Here is a 27,753-nt window from a genome sequence, read left to right on the forward strand (position 1 = left end):
TGTTAAGTCAATAAATACTACACTGTATAGTTAAAATTCAATTATTAAAACCACCCGTCCCACTCGATTTTAGATGTAAAAACTTATGCGAAACCTTTAAGGTTTTTTTTACATATGTAGATTGATATAATTTTATAAAATGCGAAAATAAAGACTAAAGCATTGACACAAATGCGATCCAGAAAATATAACAGCGGAACTCTGCGCTTTATGAAAACTGTAACATTGAGGAAGGTGTCCCGGGCGAATACAAAGGGAAACCACTCTCAACTAGAGTTTGAACTAAGATTAGCTCCCCCTGAGTTATCAATGAGCTCACGGTCATTACTGTAGCCCGCCGACACCTCCCGTTTTTTTATCCTTCCCAAAATATCGAAAATGTATATTGTTTCACACTTCTTCAGCATAGACTCGGATAGAAATATATTGTAAGCTATCGACTCCACAGTTATGTGGATCGCTGTCGCGATTAAGAACATTTTTGACATGAAATCCTTGATGTGTTCTTCGTGTTTTTGAAGTGTAAATTTGAATCACACAGTTTTACAAAATGAAATGTCAATGTTTGAACGTAAAGCAGACTAATGGTTTGTCAAATTATCTATGGAAAAGTATGCCACCATCTTGAATGAAGATAAAATAAACTTACGACAGGTATGGGGCTATCTTAGATTTACGACAATCTTAAGATATCTTAGGGCTAGGATAGTTTCAAAAATATGCTACGATAGCCTACGATTTCCTTACGACAAATTTACGATAACTTTAGGGCTATGATCATCTCGAAAATCTAGTCCCAGGTTGACTGACAGTCAATATACAATGAAATGTTGGTGAGGATTAACAACGGGGATGAGCGCCTAATACATAATGACAATTAACAATTAACTTATGGAAACGTGTCACATGTCATGGCTACAGGGTAATTAGCCTTTGGAATCAAATGTTCTTCAGATAATGGTTGTCGTTTATCAGTGGCTATGACAATTCTTCAATCTTAGTGAGACAGGGCGTCAATCATAGCCCTGTTCCCCTCCATACCACTCTTCAGGCTGTTGCTGTCCTTGTGACCATGCACATTGTTTTTACTTGGTGCTCTCTTTATGTTCCTCCATCATCTACTCTTCAGCATGCTGATTTCCAGCTTCCCAAGCCCTGCATAATCATTGGTGATTTGAATGGATACAACCCCTTTGGGGCAGTGGGCATACAAGCAGTAAAGGGAAAGTCCTGGAAGATTGTATTTCTAACATCAATATGTGTCTTTTTAATGATAATTCCGACACTTGTTTAAATCCTGGTACAGGTATCTACTCTTCCCTTGATTTGTCCATTACGGGCTCTAATCAGCTGAATAAGTTTGAATGGTCAGTCAATGATGACTTGTGTGTGAGTGACCATTTTCTAACAGCAATACTTCCATTTCACGTTCCTCCATGAAACTGGCCATCTGGCCTCTATTTGAAATACTATCATCCAACAAGTTAAAACCTGAGCTGTGTATTGATGTTCCTAACCCTGTACAACTGTTGTCTGATGAACTTACCAAAATAGCTGATGCATGTATTCCAAAGTCCTCTGCAACTCCACACATATGGTTTCTTGCATGTATTTGTTTGTTTGTTGTTTACCGCCACACTCAGCTATATTTCAGATATATGACAGCGGTCTGTAAGTAATCAAGTCTTGACCAGACAATCCAGTGATTGACATTATGAGCATCGATCAACAGAATTGGGATATGATGATATGCATCAACCAAGTCAGCAAGCCTGACTATCCAGTCCCATTAGTTGCCTCTTACAACAAGCATAGTCACCTTTTACGGCAAGCATGGGTTTCTGAAGACCTATTCTACCTAGGATCTTCACAGGTCCATTGTTTCATAATAATGAATTATGTTCAGCCTTTTTCCGTGCCTTCCAAGCTTGTTTGCTTTCATCATGGTTTAATAATGAATGCACACAAGCTTCGAAGGCATGGAAAAAGACTGAACATTATTTTCATCGCCATCCTATGGTCCATAATTTGAACGCTTTCAAAATTTAAAATGCTAAAGCACAACATACTTTCAAGCAAAATAAATGCCAGTCTTGGCAAGCTTAAATCTCAAAAATAAATTCATGCACTCCCAAGTATGGAACATGATTCAGAAAATAAACGGTAAGGGATCAAATTCCAGCCTCCAACATCTTTACAATAGAGATGAAATTGCAAATTAATTTGGTGAAACTCTGGTGAAACATTTTTTCTCTTCGAATTATATGCCTAAATTCCACAAATGTCAAAAGCAGCAAGAAAAGAAATCTATTAATTTTAAATCGAATCATAGGGAAGATTATAATGAAGTTTTTTCAATACATGAACTCCATACTGCTCTTGGGCAAGCTCATGACACTGCTTCAGGATATAACATTCACTATCAGCTCCTGAAGCACCTACTACCTGAACCATGTTTAGAAATCCTTCTTCTGATTTTTGATTACATATGGACATCCGATAAATTTCTTTCTTCGTGGTGTGATGCCATAGTTATTTCCATACCGAAACATGGTAGGGATCATACTGATCCCTCAAATAATGGACCTATTTCCTTAACCAGCTGCGTTTGCAAAACTATAGAATGCATGATCAATAATCGATTAATATGGTTCTTAGAAACCAATAATGGAATTAGAGGTGGTTTCATAGAATCATTTGTGAAAAATGCAATTATAAATAAAAAACATGCTGTGTCTATCTTTTTTTATCTCGAAAAAGCATATGACACAACATGGAAGTACGTTATTTTAAAAGATTTACATGACTTTGGATTAAGGGGTGCTTGCCTAAATTTATATCCAAATGTTTAACTGTATGTTTAACTGTCATTATGATCAGGATCAGGGTGTCCCACAAGGTAGTACTTGTCTGTTACACTATTTAGTAATCAAAATACCCTCTTCCAACTTTATGGGTCTCTCATCCGTTCAAAACTTCATTACAGGTTTATCATTTAGGGGGAAGCATGCAGAAGTAATCTCAAAATACTTGATTCTATTCTATATTCTGTCATCAAGGACTAAGACTCTGACTAGGATCCTTCAGAACATCTCCAATAAATAGTCTATATATAGAGGCTTACGAGCCATCACTTCAACTCTGACATATAACATTATCTTTACCGTATATCACTAAATTATCTTCAAATAAATCTAATCCTGCATAAGACTGCATTTTTCATACCCTCTATGAGGAACTTTACCCCTTCTTGGAATAAGGATAAAAAATGCCAATATACTGATGGATCCAAGGATGGTGACGCAGTTGCTAGCACTACTATCATTGGATCCAGAACCATCTCGTCCAGGTTACCACATGCCAGCTGAATTTTCACATCAGAATCAATTGGTATTTTAACAGCTCTTAGACATATTCATAATAAATAGAAGCATTAGCAGTTCATAATATTTTCAGACTGTGTTTTGTGTCTTCAGGCTACCAAAAATATGTCATGTATAAATCCACTCTTAATCGACATTGTTGAATTATATAATAATCTTGCTACTGGCCATTACAACATCATTTTCTGTTGGTCACCCAGCCTTGTTGGTATCAGTGGTAACACAATGGCTGGTGCTGCTGCAAAAGCAGCAATCAACAAATCCCATGATATGTGGGTAGTATATAATTATTGACTGAGATCGTTAGTGGCCCTGCCCTCAATAGTGATTGAAGTAGCATAAAATTATTGTCCCCCAGATAGGATATTGTAAGTCCATGTCATTCAAAGCATATCTATATCTACCATCCTCTTCAACATAGAATATGTGTCATATTAATTTTTGGTTAAATTTGCATACAATCGCCTGCGGTTGAATGGTGTAAATCCTGCTGGTCCCCAGTATGATGTCCTAACTTTGGCTACTGGTGATCTATAGCCCGTTTTTATCATGTATTGTTTTGCGTAGTGATTTATTTTTATGGTTCCCAGCTAGTTTTAAATTTCAATCTGTGATAAATCTATTTATTTTACTGTCCATTGTTGACAGGCTTTTTCAGTTTACATGTATTTATGATGTACAACCTTTGAAAACCACAATATGGCTGAAATACTGCTGATGTGACTTTAAGTTTTAACTCACTCACTTACTCATCATGTCATGGTGTTAGCAAACACATAACATATGCATGCGACTTGGAAGGACGACTGTAATCTGCATACAACAAACTATTAAAGGAAGCATCTCTACAGATATGAATATAAAGTGAGGAGAAATCACTTTAACTTTGTTCCAGATTATTTCACGATCTTATATGTGTGTGTGTGTGTGTGTGTGTGTGTGTCTGTCTGTCTGTCTCTGTGTCTGCTTCTTTTAGTCCAAAAGTATTCCAATTATATAGTGCCAGCCCATGAAGATACCATATCACAGTTTAACATGGCTTCCCCACTCACACTGAGATAATATTGGTTTTACACTTTGTTTCAGGACTGTAGCAGAAAGCTTAAAATTAGGACGTCCAGTTGAAGCAGAGACATTTGAAGAAACAACTATCTACTTCAGTGACATTGTAGGTTTCACCACTATTTCAGCCATGAGCACCCCTATGCAAGTTGTGGACCTACTAAATGATCTCTACACAATGTTTGATGCCACAATAGATAACTATGATGTCTATAAGGTAAGACCAATATTTTCCCTCATGGATATGGATCTCAACCAATAACAAATCTGTTTGTAATTACACAGCTATTTATCTGCTGCACCAATGACTGTAGAACTGTTAAAAATCTAGCTTGTTTTTGTATCTTCTCTACAAATGGTTTACAACTGCCATAGCGTAAACTAGATTGTCCCTTAATGTATAGAGATCAATCTGGAATTTGTATGTGCATGTAACATTAGTCCGACCAGCCGGGTAGAAGCTCTCAAGCTTTACCCTACCGTTCGCTTGTGTCCTGTCAGTGTACTGCAAGGCCATACTCCCCAGGTAAGACACTGTACGGTCACCGCACGGTAACCCAGCAGACTGTCCAGCCGACTGGCTTACCATATGGTCACCATCAACAGACGGTACCCAAAACGTCCTCGGTGACAAAACGGGACCGTCCAACCTACTGTCCATCTGATCGGCTAACCGGCCGTGACAAAGATTACTGTACAGGCTCTGTTATACAGTCATCACATACAGGAATCCTGGACACCAGCAGATGATGAACTGCACGGGGAACACATTGAGTGTATGGACTATTATGAACATCCACCCCTCCAAGGAGTTACTCACAGTCATTCAGAGGCGGAATCGGAGCTACACTACTGCCTAGAAGTTCATTCCCCTTACACGCATGGGCAACGCGTTACGCAACCAGTGTGCATCGGGTTGGTCACGTGTGTGAGACCCGTGTGCAACGCGTTGCACACGGGTGTGCACCCCGTCCGCCACTCGTGTGCAACGCGTGACACTCATTAGAGGGGGAACAAACTTTTGACCAAAGGAGGACCCGTGTTAAGCAGAACCTGGAGGTGGTAACAAAGAGAGAAAATTTTGTTATACTGACAAAAAATGATAATACATATGTATTTGCTAATGTCTCCTTTCTTTATGTGATTTTGTGGGAATAACATGAAAACTGTTGTGATTAAATAGATCTGTCTTGTTTTATACGACCATTGCTTCTAAATCCGATGGTGTTAAGAGAATACATGGTCCTGGAACATGTTATTGCAATTGAAATGCTTTTATTGTGATTTGACATGAACTGTCTGTAGAACGACTTTCAGTGATAATATGTATGAGGTTTGGCGGCGCATTGTTTTTATTGGACCCTAATTACTTTATGATGACTTAGACTCTTTACCTCTGCTCCATAGCCGTGATGCTGGAAAAGAGCAGCATGTAATTAATGAGGGTGGGTTATATCATTGAGGATACACTTGAGGGAGAGAATACTAATTACCGTACTACAGGAAGATACCTGTAGACGTAAGCGCGGGGTTGTGTTTTAGCTGGACGTTCGATAATGGCCGCCAGGAGAAGTGAGCTTTGACTGCGTCATCTAAAATAAATAATAAGACACAGCAGTGTTATTTTCACGGGTCTGTTGAATAAACTCCCAGCGCTGCGGTCAATGTATCTTCTACTTGATCCTTGATACATCATTTTAGTTCAACGTACAAAGGAGCACTGATCTAAAGCAATTCCGCGGGAGTAGTTGTTACCTGTGCATTACTGTATTTTCCCAGTGAGTACCCGGATGATATAGCAGAAATCTAGACTTGTTCGCGACCTGTGCTCGCCATTCGTAAGCGCATTTTTATTGATAGTAGAAGGACGTATGGTCACATTGATCAACAAAAATAAAATACAGTTTTGGAAATGTAGGTATATTAGTGGGGAGCATCGGTAATGGTGATTCAGTTTTGATAAGTCACGTGCTTGGTAATTGTGCGATCTTCGCGTACACTATTTTGACTTGCAACACAAAGTAAATATTTCATCTGAACATTGCTTATTTTACCGTGTGTATATGTTTACATTCAAAATGTAAACAGATTTCACTAAGGAAATTTATTAAACGCCTAAATATTCAGTTTATTTTACAAATTAACTGAAAAATATGTCCATCTTTATTAATATGATAATGAATTCCAAATATTTGTTTATGTTTAATATCATCACCAAGTACAGTTCTGTATTGTTTGGCTTCTTTTCTTAGCATAATTAATATATTGTGATGTGTTTAAGCTCTTTTGATCGTCTTTATCATTTTTAGTCAGTCGGTTAAATAAATGAATAGATTATTCAGTCAATTTGTAAAATGACTGAAATATTTAGATATTTAATAAATTGCCTGAGTGAATCATATTTTACACATGACTGTAACATATACACACTTAAAAAAGAAAATACTTGTGAAAACAACGTCTATCACGCATCGAAAAACTTCCCAACCAAACGGAAAGGAACAAGAATGATTCTGTTCAAAGCTGCAGTGAATGAATGAAAACAAAATGCAAATATCATTATTACAACCTACCAAAGTTATAATGTATCCGGGAATATCAACATAAAGGAACAATATCCATTGCGTCTGCAGCTGTACAAAAATACTTATTCGATGTCAAATGTCTATGTGAGAATCAAAAACTTTAATAATAATTATTTGGAAATAATTTTTGGAATATATATGAAATATATTAAAATATTTAAATATATCGTTTTTAAACGTTATTTAAATGTATCAAATATTATAACCCGTGTTTGTTTCTTAACTGATCACTTAGTTTGTTTCAATTGTTTCACATAGGTGCCAAGTTAGCTGAGAAAGCCCACTATTTTTATAATGTCCACGGTTCTTAAAAACATACATTGAGTTAGATAACAATGAACAACCAGTCAATGTATTATCGGTTACCCTTTGAACAAAGTATGTTGTTTTTACATCTGTACTTCACGCCATGATATGAGTGTATTCCCTAGGTTTATTAAACCTACCTTCACATGTAAACACTTATTTTTGACATATCCACTGTGCAAGATAACAGTAATTAATCAATCAGCGTATTTCCAGTTGATCCTTTGATGTCTGGGAATGATCAGTTGATTTACAAAAAAAAGTAAAGCAACTGATCATACATCTCTTGCTGGGCTGCCACGTGCATATCACATAACTCACATTCCACCTCACTTCAAACCTGGATTTAGATTGAATAATTACCCCAGGTACAAGAAAGACCAAATTTGAACCTTTATTGGGTAATCTGAGGTGTGCTACAACTAAGTATACATGTTATAAATTCATTAACTGAGCAGCAAGTGAATTACGACAAATACACAAGTGTAGGGTTATACCAGAAAATGTGGATGACAACAAGGGAGTAGTAATTGTATCATCCACGCAATCCGAAATCCGCAAATGCTTTCACTCAGGGATACTTTTTTATTATTAAACTGTAACCATCAGGGGTATTTCCAAATAACGACATCCGATGAGCTTTCGCCATTATTTGTCTGTTTGTTTAGGCTGAAGAAATTAATCACCATGCGCCCTTTGTCGAAATCTTCATAGATCACGGGTAACCAATCAGTTTTCAAAAATGCGTAAGTTTATTTAGCTGTCCTTGCAGACTGGTAGCCCAGTCTTTTGTCACGCTCGGTTGCGTTAACGAGCAAATTGACTCACGGCAGCTAGTAAGCCCAAGCGGAAATCCAAAGGTCGTATTACCTGAAGAATCAACCTTCATTTGAGAAATATCTACTGCTCTCAAAATCAATATTTCTCCCAATACTAAAAGTCAGAACTTTCTAACCAAGGATTACCAGTTGAAACTGGTCGACTGCTGAACATTCCCAGGGAAGACAGCCAGTGTCCACTTTGTGATTCTATCGCTGTGGGAAATGAATTGCATTATTTATTCCGATGTGAAGCTTTTCACCAACGGCGATATGAACTCTTAAATAAGCAATATCTTAAGTTTCCAAAAATTTAAGAAAATTATGACCACTAACAGTGTAAGAAATCTAAAAGGCCTATCTAAATTCCTTAACAATGTGTACAATACAATTGGTAATTTGTATTAGTATCCACGTATCCTATTTTTATTATTTTTGTTAAATTGTACATAATAAAAATTGTAGATAATTGTATGTCATGTTATTCTAAGAATAAATGAGTTTGAGTTTGAGTCCAACACCCGAGAAGAAGCCAGAGATTAGTGCCCCTTTTGGAATAGTTTACAATCATGTGTTTTAGGGTTAGCTGTGTTGGCTTAAACGTATTTTTATTTCAAAAGAAATCTGGATCGGTAAACAAGCAAAACTTGCTTATGTAATACCTCTCCAGGTAACTACTTAACAACAACTGGATATATATAAGAGAGTGATGAACATAAACATACAAAATGCACAAATAAATTACACGAAGCCAATACACTGAAGCAAGTGGTGTCTGTGAAATAAGGTAATGCAGTTTTCCTTTACTACATGCATAAAATTAAGCTACTCAAACCTTTTGCTTTTGACAATAATGTCGTGAACTGGTTTAAAAAGAGTCATGTTCGTAGAACTGCTTAACCACTGCAATGTAATATCATTTTTAGACCATACCCATGTGTGTAGAAATACACAGCATTTCTGATATTATCGTATTTTTTTACAGTTATAGAAAAAGTGAAATGCATCTTCAAGGTGATATTCATAAGTGCAGTCTGGTATGTCTGATACATGTCGTCTAAACTTATCAGCGTTTAAGTCACTGCAGCCGAGCCTAAGGCGACAGTGGACAATTTGGCATGATCTATGAAAATATTTGAAGTCAAAATTATTAATAATTGCATCAGAACGATTAATTAAAGGGGCACTAATCTAACGCAATTCCCCGGACTGGTTGTTGCCTTTGTTATTGTTTTTTTCCCCCGTGAGTACCCGGATGATACGCAACGCAACTGAGAGTGACCAGAGACTGGGCTACCGTCTGCAAGGACAGCTAAATAAACTTGGAGGCTGGAGGCAATATTTGTTTTACGCATTTTTGCATAAACACTGATTAGTTAACTGTGATCTATAAAGATTTCGACAAAGGACACATGTTAATTAATTTCTTCAGCCTAAACAAACAGACAAAAAGAACAGCGGAGCTCATCAGATGTCATTTGGAAATACCCCAGATGGTTATAGTTTAATACTAAAAAGAGTATCCATGCAGTGAAAGGATTTTCGGATTTCGGCTTGCGTCGATAATACGATTACTACTCCCTTGTTGTCATCCACGTTTTCTCGTATAACCCTACACTTGTGTATTTGTCGTCATTCACTTGCTGCTCAGTTAATGAATTTATAACATGTATACTTAGTTGTAGCACACCTCAGATTACCCAATAAAGGTTCAAATTTGGTCTTTCTTGTACCTGGGGTAATTATTCAATCTAAATCCAGGTTTGAAGTGAGGTGAAATGTGAGTTATGTGATATGCACGTGGCAGCCCAGCAAGAGATAAATGATCAGTTGATTTACTTTGTTTTGTAAATCAACGGATCGTTCCTAGTCATCAAAGGATTAACAGAAAATACGTTGATTGATTTATCACTGTTATCTTGCACAGTGGATATGTCAAGAGTGAGTGTTTACATGTCTAGGTTTTCTAATACAAAGGGAATACACTCATATATTGGCGTGAAGTGCCGATGTAAAAACAACATACTTTGTTCAAAGTGTTAACTTATAATACGTTGATTGATTGATCATTGTTATCTATCACTCAATGGATTTTTTAGGAACCGTGGACGTTATGAAAATAGTTGTCACGTGGGCTTTCTCAGCCGACCATTGAGACGTGACACCTATGTAAAACACCTGAAACAATCCAAGTGATCAGTTGAGAAACGAACAAGGGTTATAATATCCCGAAACGATATATATCTTTTAAAATATTTGATTGTTAGTGAGACAAGTGACATCGAATAAGTTTCTTTGTACAGCTGCAGACGAGTGGGATATTGTTCCTTTGTGTGGATATTCATGGATACATTCCTCGAACAAGGAAGCTGCCTAAAATTTATACACATAAATTTGGTAGGTTGTAATTATGATATTTGCATTTTGTTTTCCTTCTTTTAAACCGATTCGTTCTTGTTTCCCTACGTCTTGGTTGGGAAATTCTTCAATGCGCGATAGACGTTATTTTCACAGGTCTTTTCCTTTGTAAGCGTGTATATATTACTGTCAATTTGTAAAATGTGATTCTCTCAGGCAATTTATAAAATGTGTAAATATTTCAGTCATTTCGACTAAAAAATCTGTCCAGATTGATTAAGACGATCAAAAAGGCCTACAATCATCACAACAGATTATTATGTAGGATTAGCAGCTTTTCAACGTAACATTTTCAGTCTCTTGGTGATGACATTAAACATCAAAATGTTTGGAATTTGTTATCATGATAATACAGATAGAAATGTTTTTCAGTCACTTTGTAAAATAACTGAATATTTAGACGTTTAATAAATATGTTACACATTTGACAGTAAAAAAAATATACACACTATTAAAAAAGCAATGCTCAGGTGAAATATTTACTTCGTGTTGCAAGTCAAAATAGTGTAAACGAAAATCGCAAAATTACCAAGCAAGTGACTTCGTCACCGTTACCGATGCTATTTCATTTTGTTGATCGATTTGACCATACGCCCTTATTACTAACAATAAAATTGACTAATGCGCTTACGAATGGCGCAGCAGAGGTCGCGAACTAGTCTAGATTTCTGCTATACATCCGGGTACTCACTGGGGAAAAACAATAACAAAGGCAACAACCAGTCCCGGGGAATTGCGTTAGATCAGTGCCCCTTTAAGGATTTGATTTCTTTTAATGAGCGAGCATTAGTTACTTCATCGGATAGAGGGCTCCGCAGGTTGATCATGTCAAGAAGAAATGTTTAAGCATAGGTCTGTGTTCTACATTTGATTGTTTGTATGTTGAATCTATTTCTAAGGTTATATTTGCTGTTATCAGAGAATTGAATATACACTTTTCAAATATTTTGGCTAAGCAACTTGTGAGTGCTACAGGTCTATAATTTGAGCATTCATGTTCATCGCTGACACTGACACCGCATCAGCCCGGCAGTGGACTTGACACAGTTATTTGCGCACCGATTATATAACTCCTACAGAGAGGGTGGGGTGGTTGTTCAAAGCGAAACGGACGACCCCTTCTGTTATCTAATAAATGCTGTGCGGCGCCTTTGATCTTGCCTCCAACCATACACCATATAGTAGTAAACGACGATCAGGATGGCCTGGAAATAAACACAATTCTGTCTGCCCAGTGTATCCACAATTAACTAGAATGCTTCATATCCACAAATATATATAGAAAATAGATATTTGCCCACAGCAAATATTCTTTTGCTTAATTGCATCAGTGTGGTTTATCAGAACATGTACAATGCTTTCTTACGCTTGGTGAGGCAGACTGAAATTGAACATTAGGATAACGTCAGCAGGTATAGAAGAGGTCATACCAAAGAACTTTATTTACAAGTGGAAAAGTCAGACATTCCGATCAACCACTACAAGGCCCGGCCGGAACTCAAGGTTGACCAGATCAACACCCCAAAGGAACATCTCTACGCCAAACAAGGAGTCCCTTTCGTCATGGTGCACAAGAAGGGGGGAAAGGACATCGAGTACGACATCACAAACTACACAGATGTGTACCACTTCTTCCAGAGTAGTGGCGTAAGGACCTCAAACCACTTCGTCGCCAATACCACCGCCCACCTTGCCAAGAGTCTGTACCAGAATCCCGACCCCCAGGATGTTAAGCTGACCAAGAGACTACTACAAGGATACCGCCGCTAGACTTCTAGCCACACACGCTCGCCAGCCGACGCCGTGCCTTCCCACGCTCCACACCCCACCCCCCCCCCCCCCACACACACACACACACACTTCTTTTTACGCTTTTTTTACCCTATTAGTACGTACAAGTATAAGTACTTCCCCGTGTGCGAGATAGGCTTAAGTCGGAAAGCGCACGTTAAATCTCCGAGATACCTATCTACCAGAACTTTATTTGCTGTTCTGGTCATACATAAATATATGTAAGTTACGTACATGGGGAGGCTAGATTATTTACAGCTTACAGCAATATAGTGCAAATATTATGTTCAATAAAAGAAAACTTTGATAGATCTATAACACACCTTTTTTACTATTAAACAAACTGTGGACTTTTAAGACATTTTCGCTTATTGTAATAACATCTAGCTAACAAATCTGAAATCCACAAGCATAGTTGCTGTCAAACCTAAAAAACATATTCACGGACGTCAGTTTTGACTTGCCAAGCACCTTAAGGTGAGTTTATTTTTAAACTGTCAAAAGCGATTGTCCCTTCAATACTAGTATACGGCTGGAAGCTGTCTCTCGGACTGTTATGAGTTATGATGTATTTTATGATATTACCGGGGAATGTTCACATTAGTTACTGTCATTTAATCCAACGTTCTAACTGTCAACTGTCTCAACAGGACCATAGGTTTGGTTATATATCTCCTCCCTGTCTCTATGTCTTAAGTTGTTAATCGGTAACTGCAGTCCAAATGTATCAACTTATTCATCTATTGTTCCAAACTTGACTGATTTAAACATATCTAATTGATCATGAACTATTCAGTCAGTCAAGCACCTGTATCAGAAATGTAAAACCAGCCATGTTTCATGTAGTCCCAATATCACTGAAAAAAGCCGATGTAACGTGACATATAAATTTACTCACAGACAATATATTTTTCGTGAGAGTGAAGCACAATTTTATTAAAGTTTTATTACCAATTTCATAAACTATAATAATATTAATATTAAAATTCATCATCACTTGCCAAGTAATGTCCCTATTTGGGTTATGTCACATATAAACAAGGATTCGAACTAAGTTTGATCGTCTTTGACACTGAGGTTTATCCCCACTTTGCCAGCAAACTGCAGAAGATTAACAGTGAGTGAGTGAGCATCGTTTCTATGTTTATACAAGAAAAGATGTCATGCCAAAAACGCTCACAGTAGTTAGTGAGTAAACTCACGACCTGTCATGACCTGGTTGAGTGACTTCCTCCAATCAACGTGAAAGGATTACCCACAGAGAAAGAAAGGATTAAAGTCACCCATAAATCTTATCCTAACCTAGTACTCCAACTTCTTAATGCCTCTCAAAGAAGGATTAAAATCCTAAAGATATCCTATCTACGTGGTATAGGTACTCACAACCTCTAATAATAAACTGTTACGTTTGGTATCCCCAGCAATACTCACTATGGTCATTGGGCAAATGTAAAAAGCACAAACCCTAACGAGATTCTGTCTACATGGTCACACCCGGTGATTGTGAAGATCTCAAATTCTATCAACAGTCAGACAGCATGGCTGTTCATATTCATTTACAACATCCCCTTATAATTAGTATAAAAGTGTCCCACACAAAACCTTCTTTTATTTATTCTTTTAAAATACAAAACAGAAAGTGGGGTGTGGGGAAATGGGACATATTCCTTAATGGCGAACATTTACCAACCCGCGACAATCGTGTCAACACCGACCTTGTTGGACGGTCTGGTGAACACAGCTCAATGGCGGCTCATTAACTCAAATTTCACATCTCACTGTTTTGTTTTATCTCAATTTTCATTGGATAAATTTGTCAACTTCAACTGGAACCCGGTCCTGTGTTACACGCGTGGCAACCCTTTGAGCACCCGTGTCACATGCGTGTTACACGCGTTCTCAACGCGTGTTAGGGGAATGAACTTTTAGGCAGTAGTGTATATGAGGAGGTTAATCAGTCTGACGGTTTACCCCAGTGGGATTATACAGAGGAATACAGCTTTGTGGACTCATTGAGGAGTTATATCATCTTATGCCTGTACTCCAACCTCCTATGAAAGAAAATGTACCACCCAAGATGCCGGATTACGGAGGATGTCATGCTCCTACATAATCTCAACACACCCACCACACATTGCTCTGGTCGAGTTATGCAGTCAAAGTGGTAGACCAGGTGTCTGAAAATCTACTGAAGCTCAGACATAATGACCAGCTACCCTTACCTACATTTATGTGGAAGTTGTATAGAATTCATGACTCCCCACTTCCGGATCATCAAGTTTTGGACGGAGATTTTACGAAACTAGTACGCAACCCTAATTTTATTTCCTCGGATTCGGACAAGGCAAATGTTTAATAAAATATTTATTGTTTTGGCTTAATTGGGGATTCTTGTTGAGCCTGCAGCACACTGTTTATTGGCGAAATAAAACCTGCCAGTCCCGAGACTCCGGCGGCTATTTCCATGCCGAGCACGATAGGCACGGCAATTATAGTTGATAGTAAACCGACACCAGCTACACCGAGTCCCATGCCAGCTGCTACAAGAGCGGTGTCAACTCCGTCCAGAGCATTCACTGCTCTGCGATACTTTTTATACAATCCAAGTCGCAACTCCCTATCCTTCTCTATTCGATGTTTTATGTCGCTTATTTGATGTAATCGAAATCCATCAACAGTTTCCATCTTTTCAATTGCTTCATCGAGCGCTGGATATAAACTCATAGTGTATATTACGAATATATAATAATCTTTAATTGGTCTTGCTTAAATGTTTTGAGAGTATACATCAACCTTATCAAATGTATATTATATGGCAAGAATATCTTAGTAAGAGAAATACTACCACTTTTAATAATTTGGACCCCCTCGAGGGTTGCAACGGGCGATGCTCCGATATGAATAATACTGCAACGTTGACGCTCGTGTTTCTTGAGCCATTTAATCGATAGACCTGGTAATATTTCGAAGGCATCTACCGGTGCATCTCCGAACAAGACTTCAATAATAAGAGTAGAAATATTAGGTATTGCACTCAAGTTAATTTTAATATCATCGAATTCAGCAACCAAATTTAATCTAACATTTTGGACTGCCGGACGACTATGTAACATATGACCTGGGTCTTCTGGCAGGGGAGAGACTAACACACTTTTTCGTTTTGACGGGATATAGGCCGCAAGTACAATACCACTATTTATTATCTTAGTTAAATTATGTCCCTTACCCATCATAACATAAGGTGGGGTAATGACGATATTCAATAGCCACTCGATGTTTGCTTCGACCATAGTCCATTTATTCTCACCGTTGCGAGTAATATTGTACGAAGTGTTTTTAAGAAGTCTACTAACATCGACATCGCTTAAATCTTCTAGATTACCCGTGAATGTAACTTCTTTCCGCTTGTATACATTATCGTGTAAGTGTAAAGCGTATAACTTACCATCGGTACCGGGTTTACCGAATCCTTCTGTGTCTCCGAGATCGGAAAGCCCAATTGTATTACATTGTCTGAGCGTTCCAGGGCCTGATGCATCAACCATTATTTATAATATGGAGTGTTACACTTAAGTATCCTATATGTACAGGTTGGTGTTTTACATCTAATACAGAAATTTTGAGGTCTGAAATAATACCCCGCTTTAATTTTTTATACTGTAATGACGAGAAAGATTCTGTTCTACCACTATTATATTTTTCATTTTTCACTGGAATAGATCTGAGCAGAGTTGAAGGACTTTCTAGTTGAATATTATCCGTCGTGCTTATTTGATCAAGATGGATGCACAACTCTTTATAGGGAATTAAATCGGGTAATGCATATACACTCACTGTTGTGTTGCGTGGTAATGTTATTGCCTGCCCAAATCCAAGTGTAATTGCTAAGTTCTCACCAATAAATATACCTGTTTCTCCAGTGTTGATTTTCACTGTCCCATTCGACTCATTTTGTGTGATACTAATTCCTTTAGGCTTAAAAATTTCATCATTGAGTGTGTATACGCTGTAATACCCATCAGGTATAATGTAAATGACATCATCTATTTCACCTGGTATATTCATCTCATTATTTATTTTCCCATTATTTATATTGGTCCACAGCGGGTAATACGTTACATCGCATAGGGCGACTTCGAGTTGTCCATCCGAGTTATCGATAGTATGAAGCAGTTCATACTGGCCATTTGTTATTCCCGGGAGTGTAACATACATATTAAATATACAATGATACTATATCATAACTTAAATATGAAATCGAGATACATTACTAATCAATCGATTATAGTAACTGCCTCTGGTGCTGAATTTTTCGTTAAATTCCCCGATATCTTTAAAAATTACAGGGTCACGGCAACTAGCGATAAAATGGTGCATGATTGGTTTCACAATCCGATGCAATTTTGGCAGAATCAGTTAAACTTTGCCATATGGTGTGCCACAACGGGATGTGGCGTATCTCTTTACGCTCCAGGATTTGAACTGAATAAGTCTGTTATAACATTTCACGTGTACTATCAGATTAGACGTATACTTAAAGAAATTAGTGCTCCGTTACCGCATGATCGAGTGTGGAATTCCACAAATAATAATTATGATAGGTCCACGTATGAGCGTATTTGTCAGGAATTTAATGTTTCTACGAGTAAAGATTGGCGTATTAAAGGAGCAAACCATGGTCTAGGTGTTCCTTACACAGAGGAAAAAATATCCGTCAAAGAAGAAAGCGATTATGTATATAAAGAACTTAATAAAGTTAAAGTTCATTTTGGTAAGTTGGAGCATACCAGCAAACTTTACTCAAGAATGTATGATTATTTTCAAAAAAACGGTGATTGGTATAAAGGCTGGGAACTTTATAGTAACGATTGGAGAGGGGATATTATGAGTTTTAAGAGTGGTTTAATTTATATTGTTACAAAATTTATACAAATGAACGATACCGCACACGCTTGGAATGAAATTCTTAATGATAAAACGGAAAATAATTTTACTAACCCAGGATTTGTAAGAGTTAACTCTTTCATCCCTGGCTGCCCCAGAGTTATGTCCCTTGAAACCCTGCAATCCCTGACACTGACAAGGCCTGCACACTGGCCTCCCTGGCAGTATTATTGGAAAATCACACTATCATTTTTGATGCACTTTTTCTACCAGAAACTTGCTTTTAATATACATTTTTCATGTCCATTGTAAAGAGGATTAAGTATACTGTAATATTCTTTGTTGTTACTGTCTCTAACCTTTGTTATTTTCTAATTACAGGTGTTTACAAGTGAAATAAAACTTGAAAACACTGAAAAAATGAAAACACGCAATGAATTTTGGCTCAAATTGTATTAAAAATCACAAAAATAAATCACAGATACAAGGTAAACATAACACAGTGGTCTTGTCATCTTGGATGGCACAGGTAATCCCAGGTGTTACAGGTATATTCTCTTCATGCACATCTGTAAACAAATAAACAAGTTTACAACTCTTGGTACTGACTTTGTTTTCATACTGATGTCACATATTACTTATGATACACTTACAGCCTCTTAGGTAAACTCGTTAACACAGGTAAACTTGTTAATGCAGGTAAACTCGTTAACACAGGTAAAAACACAAATATTTGATTTATTTTGTTCTTTTTCAGGATTTGAAACAAAATTAAGTTTTTAAGTTTTTAAATAGTAATTTATCACATTACCTGAACATTGAAACACAGCTACTATAAGAATGACATCACAGAGAAGATATCACAGATTGATCTGAAAGGAGGGAGAGATTGTAAAAGGACAGAAAGATTGTAAATTCAAGTTCTGCAAATATACAAGTTGTGATAACATATTTACAATACACTGCTATTTACAATTGCATAATAAATTAAATCAGTACTTTATATAATCAATTAATAAATGAATAATTATTACAGTTGCTAAAATTTAAATTAAGATGTAAAAAACAAGAAAACAAACATGAATATGGAAATAAATTTTATTCAAATTGAACGAAATATAAGGACATAAGACAAACCGGCAAACTACAATTCCGATTGCGATCAGAAAATTAAATTTTAAAAAAGAGAATGAAATACGTCATGCCACTCACCTTTGTTGTTGTTGTGATAGCTCGTTCACCTGTAGGCTGCATTCTCATTCGTCGCACTGATAATCTGTTCAAACACAGAATCATTGTAAAACAGTTGGAAAAAATCAAAAGCACGATACTTCACTCACGTGTCAATATATATTATTGAGTCCGGTCGCCTCTTCAAAATCCCTCATGTCTCCACTGTTGTGGTCCCTCTGCCACTCCCATTCTTGAAAGTTGGCGGGAGGGGGGACACCTCGTCGAAACCGTCAAAATCTTCACCAAAATATTCACGAAATTCCCTCTCCCCTTCGCGTAAATTATTCAAATCAAACACATTATTATTCCCGATAGTCGTTGTTAGTCATCTGATCGCTATCCGAATCGTAGTTGGCCGCCATTACGCTAGATTTACGATTCAAGCGAGAAAAATACCTGTCGCGAAAAACAGGTGACATCCGCGATTTTCGCGCCAAAAAGACTGGGAAATTCCATCGAATGACGTGTCATTACGTGTAGATCTCGTTTCCATATTTAGAACGAGATTACACACGAGAAAGGAAGTAGAAAGAGCGATTTTGTAAACACGATTTATTGGGCAGCCGTGTGTGGGGCTTGGACAGTAGCCGCCAGATTTTTCAGGCAGCCGGGTACTGGGACACGGTTTATGCTGCCCGATAAAGCGGGCAGTTGGGGCGAAAGGGTTAACGAATCGATAAGAACTTATGTATGGGCAATTCTCGGTGCACAATCGCAAACACAAACGTCCATTATCGGTTCTGGGACGGCGCTCGATGCACAAAAACAGTTTGTCTCAAACGTGGAGGACGCCATTAATTCACCAGTTGACATATCATCGTCTATAAAGCGTTTTCAAGATGTATTACAGTACGCTCAATCCAAAGTAGACTACGTTTATGCGCCGGGACTATACATGTCTCCAAGTAATATGGAACTTAAGATTGGCCAAGTGATAGGCTATAATAGTAAAATTGTTATCGCTACCGATCAACAAAAAACAGGTATAAATTCAGATATTACCGTCGAATTAATAATGCAAACAATCACAGGCGAAAAGGGAATAGTCAAGCCACAAACACCAACTATCGCTCAACCATCTACTAACACACAAGTACCACCGCATATTGTGGCTAAAAATCAACAACATATCAATGAAAAAACTGATTTGGTTAAATAGTTCTTAGCGGATACGTACAACAGCCCTGCGATTGCTACGATCAGTGCCCACAAGTTTTGACTAAGCCAAGTGGTGGTCTTAGCTAATAAATTCAATAGCCAGGAAACAACACTCCCTATTATACCGGGAAGTGCGGCCGCAGCTTTCTCAGCGAGCTTTCCCAGTGCTGAACCTAATGCTTTTAAATGCTTTTTTATCCACTGTACTACCACCTGTGCCACCAGTTAACGCAAGAGTCAAAGTCGATATAATAAATCCCAACGCGGTTAAAATACTGGCAATTGTTATTCCCTGTTCTCTGAACAATGTTTTAATTTTATAGGCCAGTGTAGTGTCATTGTTGAGGACTTGATCGATAGTTTCTCGAATACGACTGATTTGGGAACGAAGTGCCTTTCTATTACTGGAAGCTGCTTCGATGCAGGCCGATCTTTCGTCTTCTAAGTTACGCAATCTTTCCGTTACGCAGCGTCTACTGAACTCATCGCCCGCCTGTTCAAGTTTTGTTTTCTCGTAAGCTATATACTTGTCGATTTCGGATATCTTGGCTGTATTATTCATGAGTTCACCCATGACAACAATGTCTTCGCAATATGGACACAAGTTAAACCCACAACGTAGACTTCGAGATCCATTAGGGGTCAAGGCAATTCGTCAGTCTGTAACTATAACTGATAACCCTAGTACCATCGATCAGAATCAAACGCTTCTGGTTCGCTTTCCTAATCTGGGCGCACACGATGTGTTAGTTCCGGGAACTGTCCGACTAGCATTTACGATTAGTTTGACTTCTACCGACGTTAACAGGGAGCCCGTTCAGAACATAGGTCGTGCTATCGTTAAGAAAATCGCTATTAAAATTAGCGGTAATGAGGTTTTGAGTATCGACGATAGCGATGTATACTATTGTTACATGGATCTCTGGAGAACGGATAAAGAGCGGGAAAACTTACAGTACCAAGGTATTTGTAATAAGAACACATTGAGACTGCGCGTAGGAGCTGAAAATGGTGTTGATACCAACGAAAAAGATAAGGCAGTTGCCGACGCATTAGGTAACAGATTCTATATTCCCCTAGACTTTGAATTACTAGATTCCCACATGCCTTTTTATCAAGCATCCTTAGTTGATAGGTTAGAATATGAACTCACTTTTAACGACAACGGTAGAGTAATCAGAACCGGTGGTGAAGATGCTAGCTATTCCATTGACAATATCTCGCTGGAGTGCGATATGATAACGGATCCCGAAATAGCCAGACAAATTCGTAACCATTATTCGGGAAGTTTAGCCATTTTGTACGATCGCGTGCTGCGACATCGAAAGATCACGAGGGACAAAAAAGATACGATGTGGAATATCAATCTAAACGTCCCCACGAGGTCGTTGAAGGGTATTTTAATGTTGTTCGAGGACCCCTCCAATGCATTTAAAAGAAATACCGAGAAGTTCTACAATCCCAAGATTACAAAAGTAGAATTGACTATCGAGGGCGTTCCTAATCAACTATATAGCCAAGGAATGCTAGCGTATCACCAGTGGGATGAGATTAAAAAACTTCCTTATGTAAAACGTTCTCCGGAAGTTAACGCGGTCGTGAAAGATCTGTCTCTCGGGAGTGTATCGATGGGTGAATACCTCACCACGAAGTACGCGCTATGGCTCGACATGCGAACAACGGACCATGACCAACTACACGGCAGTGGGCGGAGAATAGAAAATGCTAGCGAGGGTGCCACCATACAGATAACGAAGCACCAGGAATCGGCTGGTAAATTAAACATATATTTGTACGTGATTATGGATGCGCAACTTAATATACAGAATGGGAGATTCGTGCAAGCAATCTATTGATAATCTTTTACCTAAAGATCCGCACTGCGCTATCATATGCGGGCAAACGGGCTGCGGAAAAACAGCTTTTATTCTAGATATTTTACAAAGTCATTATCGGGACGTTTTCGATCATATTATTATTCTGTGCCCAACTATAAGCGTTAATAAAACATACCTATCGAGAGATTGAGTAATGAATGACGACGGGGTACACAGAGTCGATCCGGTTTACAAGACTGTTTCCGAGTATGTCACGAAAAATACAAAGGAGAATCAACCCTTTTCATTATAGACGACTGCAGCGCGAGTAAAGAACTCACAAAAAAGAAAGATAAGCTTTCGTATTTAGCATTCTCCGGACAGCATACTCAACATAACGTTTGGGTACTTACTCAAAAATATAACTCTGTCCTGAAAGATCTCAGAGAGCAGACCAAATGGGTAGCACTGTTTCATTGCAAAGATCGAGATTCATTCGAGGAATGTTTACGCGAAAATGATGTTATTTATACCAAGCTCGAACGAGATAAAGTCAGAAAACTGTTAGCGGCAACGAAGCATGTAAACTCGTATTACAAACCGATCAACCAGCTGCTTATGCAATTGCTTAGCAAAATTATATCGAAATGTAGCAAAATTATAGCAAATATAGCAAACTGAACATTAGCGGTTAATATGACATAATGTGGTTCGAAATCATCATTCTTTCGCAACAGTTCATTATTGCAGGATGTATTGGATATGCCATATTATATTATGTTAGACTTAAATATCTCCTTATGTATTACATTATGGAATGCGACGAACTCATTGAACAAATGCTCAAAGAATCTGATATAAGTAGTTACAGATAAATCTTTAGATAAACATAGAGAAAGACTCGTGGCTTTGGTAGCCAGTGGAAAATGTTCCTAATATTTGGGAGAAAATTATGCCATCGAAAAAATTAAAAAACTGTATGTGCGTTACGAGTCTAGACTGGGAGCTACCATGACTAAAACGATAGGGTCGGCTATGTTACAACTATACACAGTCGTAGCTAGTACGTTTCTCCCTATCCCGGCAGAACATCGCATGTATTTATGCGAATCTCTAGCGAAAGACCCATTCATCGAACACGCTATAAGCTCAGTGAGCTGTGAGTTTTATCATAGATACGGAATGTTCTTAGCTCCACTCACCACAGCTTTAATAACGGCTAGGTATTGTCAATTTAAACATACGTGCCCACTTAATAATATAAAGAACAAAGTTCAAATAAATAATGGAGACTCAACAGATTGTGAAAACGCAACAAGTGAACGAGGAAATAACTGCACAACCACAACAGATTGCGGAACAACAAGGGAATGAGGATGTGAATGCACCACATGTGAATGAGAAACCAGCGATTGCACCACATGTGAATGAGAAAATACTTAAAGCCAGAGTGACAAAGAATCCTTTGAAAATAGCAGCTGGGAGGAAGGGAGGACTGGCGAGCAAAGCGAAATTAATAAATAATTCAAATATTAATCCGATTAAAACTTGGGCACTAGTAGGAGTTGCTGGTATAGCGGCTGTATGGTTCTTTTATAAGACCGGAGAAGAGAAAACGTCAACCCCAATGCAACAAGTTCAATTAGAGGTTAGCCCCCATATAATGCTATAAGAAGCATGACTACTCCAGTTACAGACGGTAAAATGTTGGTAAACGCAGCGTATCATTCAGCGGTGGTCACCGGCATGGCCATTGGCTATGCCCGTAGGCTATGCCCGTATAGCTAAAATGATTACTAAAGCCACACCTCCCAAGCTAGATTTTAATAGTTATGATATTAGTATGTCCGTTCTTCATATAGGATTAGCAATGGCAACGAAAGATATGCTCATCAAACAAGGGCTTATCCCGGAAGACATAATGAAGTAATTAAACATTTGAATATTTTATATTATTAAACATATGGCAACAATTGCGATGATGGTCGGTGGAGCTATTGTTAATGCTCTAGCTTTTTCGGGGAGTAATTATTTATTTTCTAGTATGAGGGAATCAAACGCTAAAGAAGTTGAAGAGGAGCGTAAACGACATAACGAAGCAATGTAACGACTCCAAGCAGCCCAGTCACAATATACGCGGCAGAGAATGAAGAGATTAGATTTTATTCATGAAGAAATGCGTAAGGAAGGACATTCAATTCAAACGTTTAAGGATGTCGAATCTGCCATGCACGAATACTTCCTCGTTTATGGGAAAAAACTCGACCCAATACCGAGACCAACAATGAGTCAGTTTTATACACCGTCAGAGGAACAAAAGAACCGCGAGGTCACATTTGTAATAATGAGATTGACTGCTGTATTGATTTTCAGCTATACCATAACTACGCATAAACAACCAGAGTGACAGCTTTGGCTATGCATAAGCCATGACCTAGTTAGGGGAGTCACAGTGACAGCTAATCAGTAGTGTAGATGTGATTTGCATTTAGACAAATGATATGATAGATGTATAAACCATTAGAAATTGCAAATTTACACTCATGGGTAAGAAGACTCTATGTAACTGACGCTGTGTTGAAATTTACTGCGGCATACACAATTATTGCATCAGGCGTGGACACATAAACTATACGTGTTCTGTATGCGGGATAGGGGTCAAAGGTCGTTATTGTTTATGTAAGGAACACGGTGCTGATAGGGTCAGGAACCAGATTATTTATGCTAGGAAGAGAGATTACATCAATGAGAGGAATAGGTTGGGGAGAATACGTATTTAAATGTATGAAAAACAACCAATTAGACTAAATTAGATCAAACTAAATATAAGGGAAAGAAATATTACTGCGAAAGATGCCTACATGGGTACAGCAGACAAGATCTATTAGAAGCGCATAAAGAAGACTGCAGAGGTGTTGGACAGACCGCTATCAGGATCGATATGCCTAAAGAGGGAAAAAATATATTAAAATTTGAACATTATTGTAATCAAATGCAAGTACCGTACGTAATTTATGCCGACTTCGAAGCGCTTATCAAACCCATAGAAAATAATCAAGATAATAATCAAGATAATAGTTTTATGTACAAAACTCAAGAACATATTCCTTGTGGGTTTGGATATATAGTTGTAAGGTATGATGGGAAAACAAACACTCCCGTGATTTACAGAGGTAACGATGCAGCGGGAAAGTTCCTAGAATATTTACAAAATGAAGAGAGAATAATCAGGGAAAAATTATCGTGTAAGAAACCCATGTGTATGACGAGGGATGATTGGAGGGCCTATAAGAAGTCAACGAGTTGTCATGTTTGTAATAAACCCCTGAATGGGGATTCAGTAAGAGATCATTGTCACGTCACGTGTAATTATCGGGGAGCCGCTCAAAACGAGTGTAACTTGAAACTAAAAATGAATTCTCAAACAATACCCATCCCCGTTGTGTTTCACAACCTTAGGGGATACGATTCACATCTCATTATGCAAACTATCTCAAAGACCGACGGCGGTTTAACATGCATTCCTAACAATATGGAAATATACATATCGTTCTCGTTGACTAAACCTATACATTATAGGGACAAGGATGGGAAATCTAGAATAAAGCAAAGTAATGGGCTAAGATTCATAGACTCCGTACAGTTTCTGTTATCTTCCCTGGACAATTTAGCTAATGCGAACAATCCCGATGACTTCGCGATAACAAATCAATATACCGATAAGATAACTCGTCATTTGTTGCTGAGAAAAGGTGTATATCCTTACGAATATATGGATGATTGGTCAAGATTCGAAGAAACTGAATTACCACCCCTCGAATCATTCTGTAGTAACTTAACAGAATCTAAAATAACAGATGCCGATTATGAATACGCTCTGACGGTCTGGGATAAATTAGGCTGTAAGAATTTAGGCGATTATCACGATCTGTACTTAAAAACCGATGTACTGTTACTAGCCGATATATTCGAGATATTTAGAAAGACATGTTTAAAACAATACGGTTTGGACCCGGCATGGTACTATTCCAGTCCCGGACTATCGTGGGATGCATTGTTGAAGAAGACCGGGGTAGAACTAAAACTACTCACAGATTACGATATGCACTTGTTTATTGAGAAAGGATTAAGAGGGGGTATATCGATGGCAGCGAAAAGGTATTCTAAGGCTAATAATAAATTAGTGGAAGGATACGATCCGAGTAAACCCGACACGCATATATTATATCTCGACGCTAACAATTTGTACGGATGGGCTATGAGTCAACCTTTACCCACGGGTGGTTTTGAGTGGGTCGATGATGTCAATGTGAATGATATCAATGTGAATGATGAGAATAAAGGGTACATACTAGAAGTTGACCTAGAATATCCAAGTTCGTTACATAAAGATCATAACAGTTATCCGCTAGCTCCCGAAAGATTAATGGTTAATAAAGATTGGATGTCGGAATATCAACACTCCTTGATGGGTAATAGTAGGTTAGCTAACATAGAAAAACTCGTACCAAATTTGATGGATAAGACAAAATATATAGTTCACTATAGAAATCTCCAGTTATATCTATCGTTAGGTATGAAACTTAAGAAAATACACAGAGTTCTAAAGTTTGATCAAAGCCCTTGGATGGAGCCCTATATAAGGCTGAACACAGATTTAAGAAAGATAGCTACCAGCGATTTCGAAAAGAACCTATATAAGCTCATGAATAACTCGGTGTTTGGTAAAACTATGGAGAATCTACGGAAGCGTGTTGATGTTAAATTAGTCAGATCTAATGAGGAAGAAAGACTCAGGAAACTTATAGCCATTCCGGCTTTTAACAGAAGCAAGATATTCGATAACGACTTAGCCATGTTGCATATGCAGAAAAGTAATATAAAATTCAACAGACCGGTGTACGTCTGTATGAGTATTCTCGACTTGTCAAAACACTTAATGTATGACTTTTATTACAACGAACTTAAGAAGCAATACGGTGATAGATGCGAGGTGTTATATACCAACACAGATTCTTTGTTGATGAAAATACAAACCGAGGATGTGTATAAAGATATGGCAGAAAAAATAGATATGTACGACATGAGTGATTACCCAAAAGATAATCCACTGCACAGCGTACTAAATAAAAAGGTATTAGGTAAGATGAAGGATGAATGTGCTGGGACCCCTATAGCGGAGTATGTCGGATTAAGACCTAAGATGTATTCTATAAAGAAGTCTGATAATGGAGAGATAAGAAAAGCTAAGGGCGTTAAGAAGTATGTTGTAAAAAAGCATATCAAACACGAACACTATAAAGAATCATTATTCAACGGTAGAACGTTCAAACACGAGATGAACTCTTTAAGAAGTTACAATCATAGGATATATGGATTAAGATTGAACAAGACATCATTACCCCCCTTAGATACAAAGAGATGGATTGATAATGATGGTGTAACTACCTATGCTTATGGTTATGGTGGTAATACCGTACCGTCGGGAACTATGAACAACTCTTCTCGTACAAATGCCCTACCCGGTCCATCTTGAAGATAATAAAGAATAGGCTCTCCTTCTTTCGTAACCAATCTACTAATGTTATACGTCAAAAGGGACCATATGGGATCGGTTGCATGACGTAGGGCTCCATCGAGTTCACCGGGCTGGTATAAATATCTTACCCTTACTCTATTCGGAAGTCACGGATTTCATTTTAATAGCATCAGATGGTTTCTTCCCTATTAATCTCATTACTTGATTATTCAGCGCTGATTTAACGGCTGATAATCGTGTCACCCATTCGGTTGATCTCAATCGCTCGGATTTCATTTCGATCCCATACTGATAGCCAAACAAACGTTCCGCTAATGTCCTGTTAAATCTTTCGACGATAGCTTGACTGCGGTGGGCCTCTCTTTCACCACGCCTGATTTCGACATTGTGCTTTGTTAACAGTTTAGTTACCGATCCCATAAACTCGCAACCGGGATCTACTTGAAATAGCTTAGGCCATTTTAGTGGTCCACGTTTATATATGCGACTCAGTGCATTAGCTACTTCTGTTGAATCTTTCGAGGTTAATGGCTCTGCCTCTTTGTATCGACTAGACACATCCACTACTGTTAAAGCGTATGTATACGTTTTGCGTTTTACCTTATCGTGGGGAAAAAACAAGAGGTCAACCTGATGAACTTCATTCGTTGTAAAAATATCAAACATCTTCCTCGGTATATATAACGCGGTGCCGGTAAATATATTTGCCACATCGCTTGTTTCTTTAACCAATCCTTGGCCACATCTTTAGATACCTTA

At 38.0% G+C, this 27,753-nt stretch overlaps 1 protein-coding gene across 1 annotated transcript in view; it reads left to right on the forward strand.

The window, feature by feature from the left end:
- Nucleotides 1–27,753, forward strand: part of LOC139448901 (retinal guanylyl cyclase 2-like) — a 525,408-nt gene that overhangs the window by 316,787 nt on the left and 180,868 nt on the right. The window contains exon 13 of the mRNA XM_071230419.1: nt 4,470–4,662. Within this exon, the coding sequence (XP_071086520.1) occupies nt 4,470–4,662 (193 nt within the window). The remainder of the gene's footprint in view (nt 1–4,469; nt 4,663–27,753) is intronic.

Source organism: Haliotis cracherodii, unplaced genomic scaffold (assembly GCF_022045235.1).
Source record: "Haliotis cracherodii isolate W230 unplaced genomic scaffold, xgHalCrac1.p SCAF_7, whole genome shotgun sequence".
Classification (NCBI taxonomy): domain Eukaryota; kingdom Metazoa; phylum Mollusca; class Gastropoda; order Lepetellida; family Haliotidae; genus Haliotis; species Haliotis cracherodii.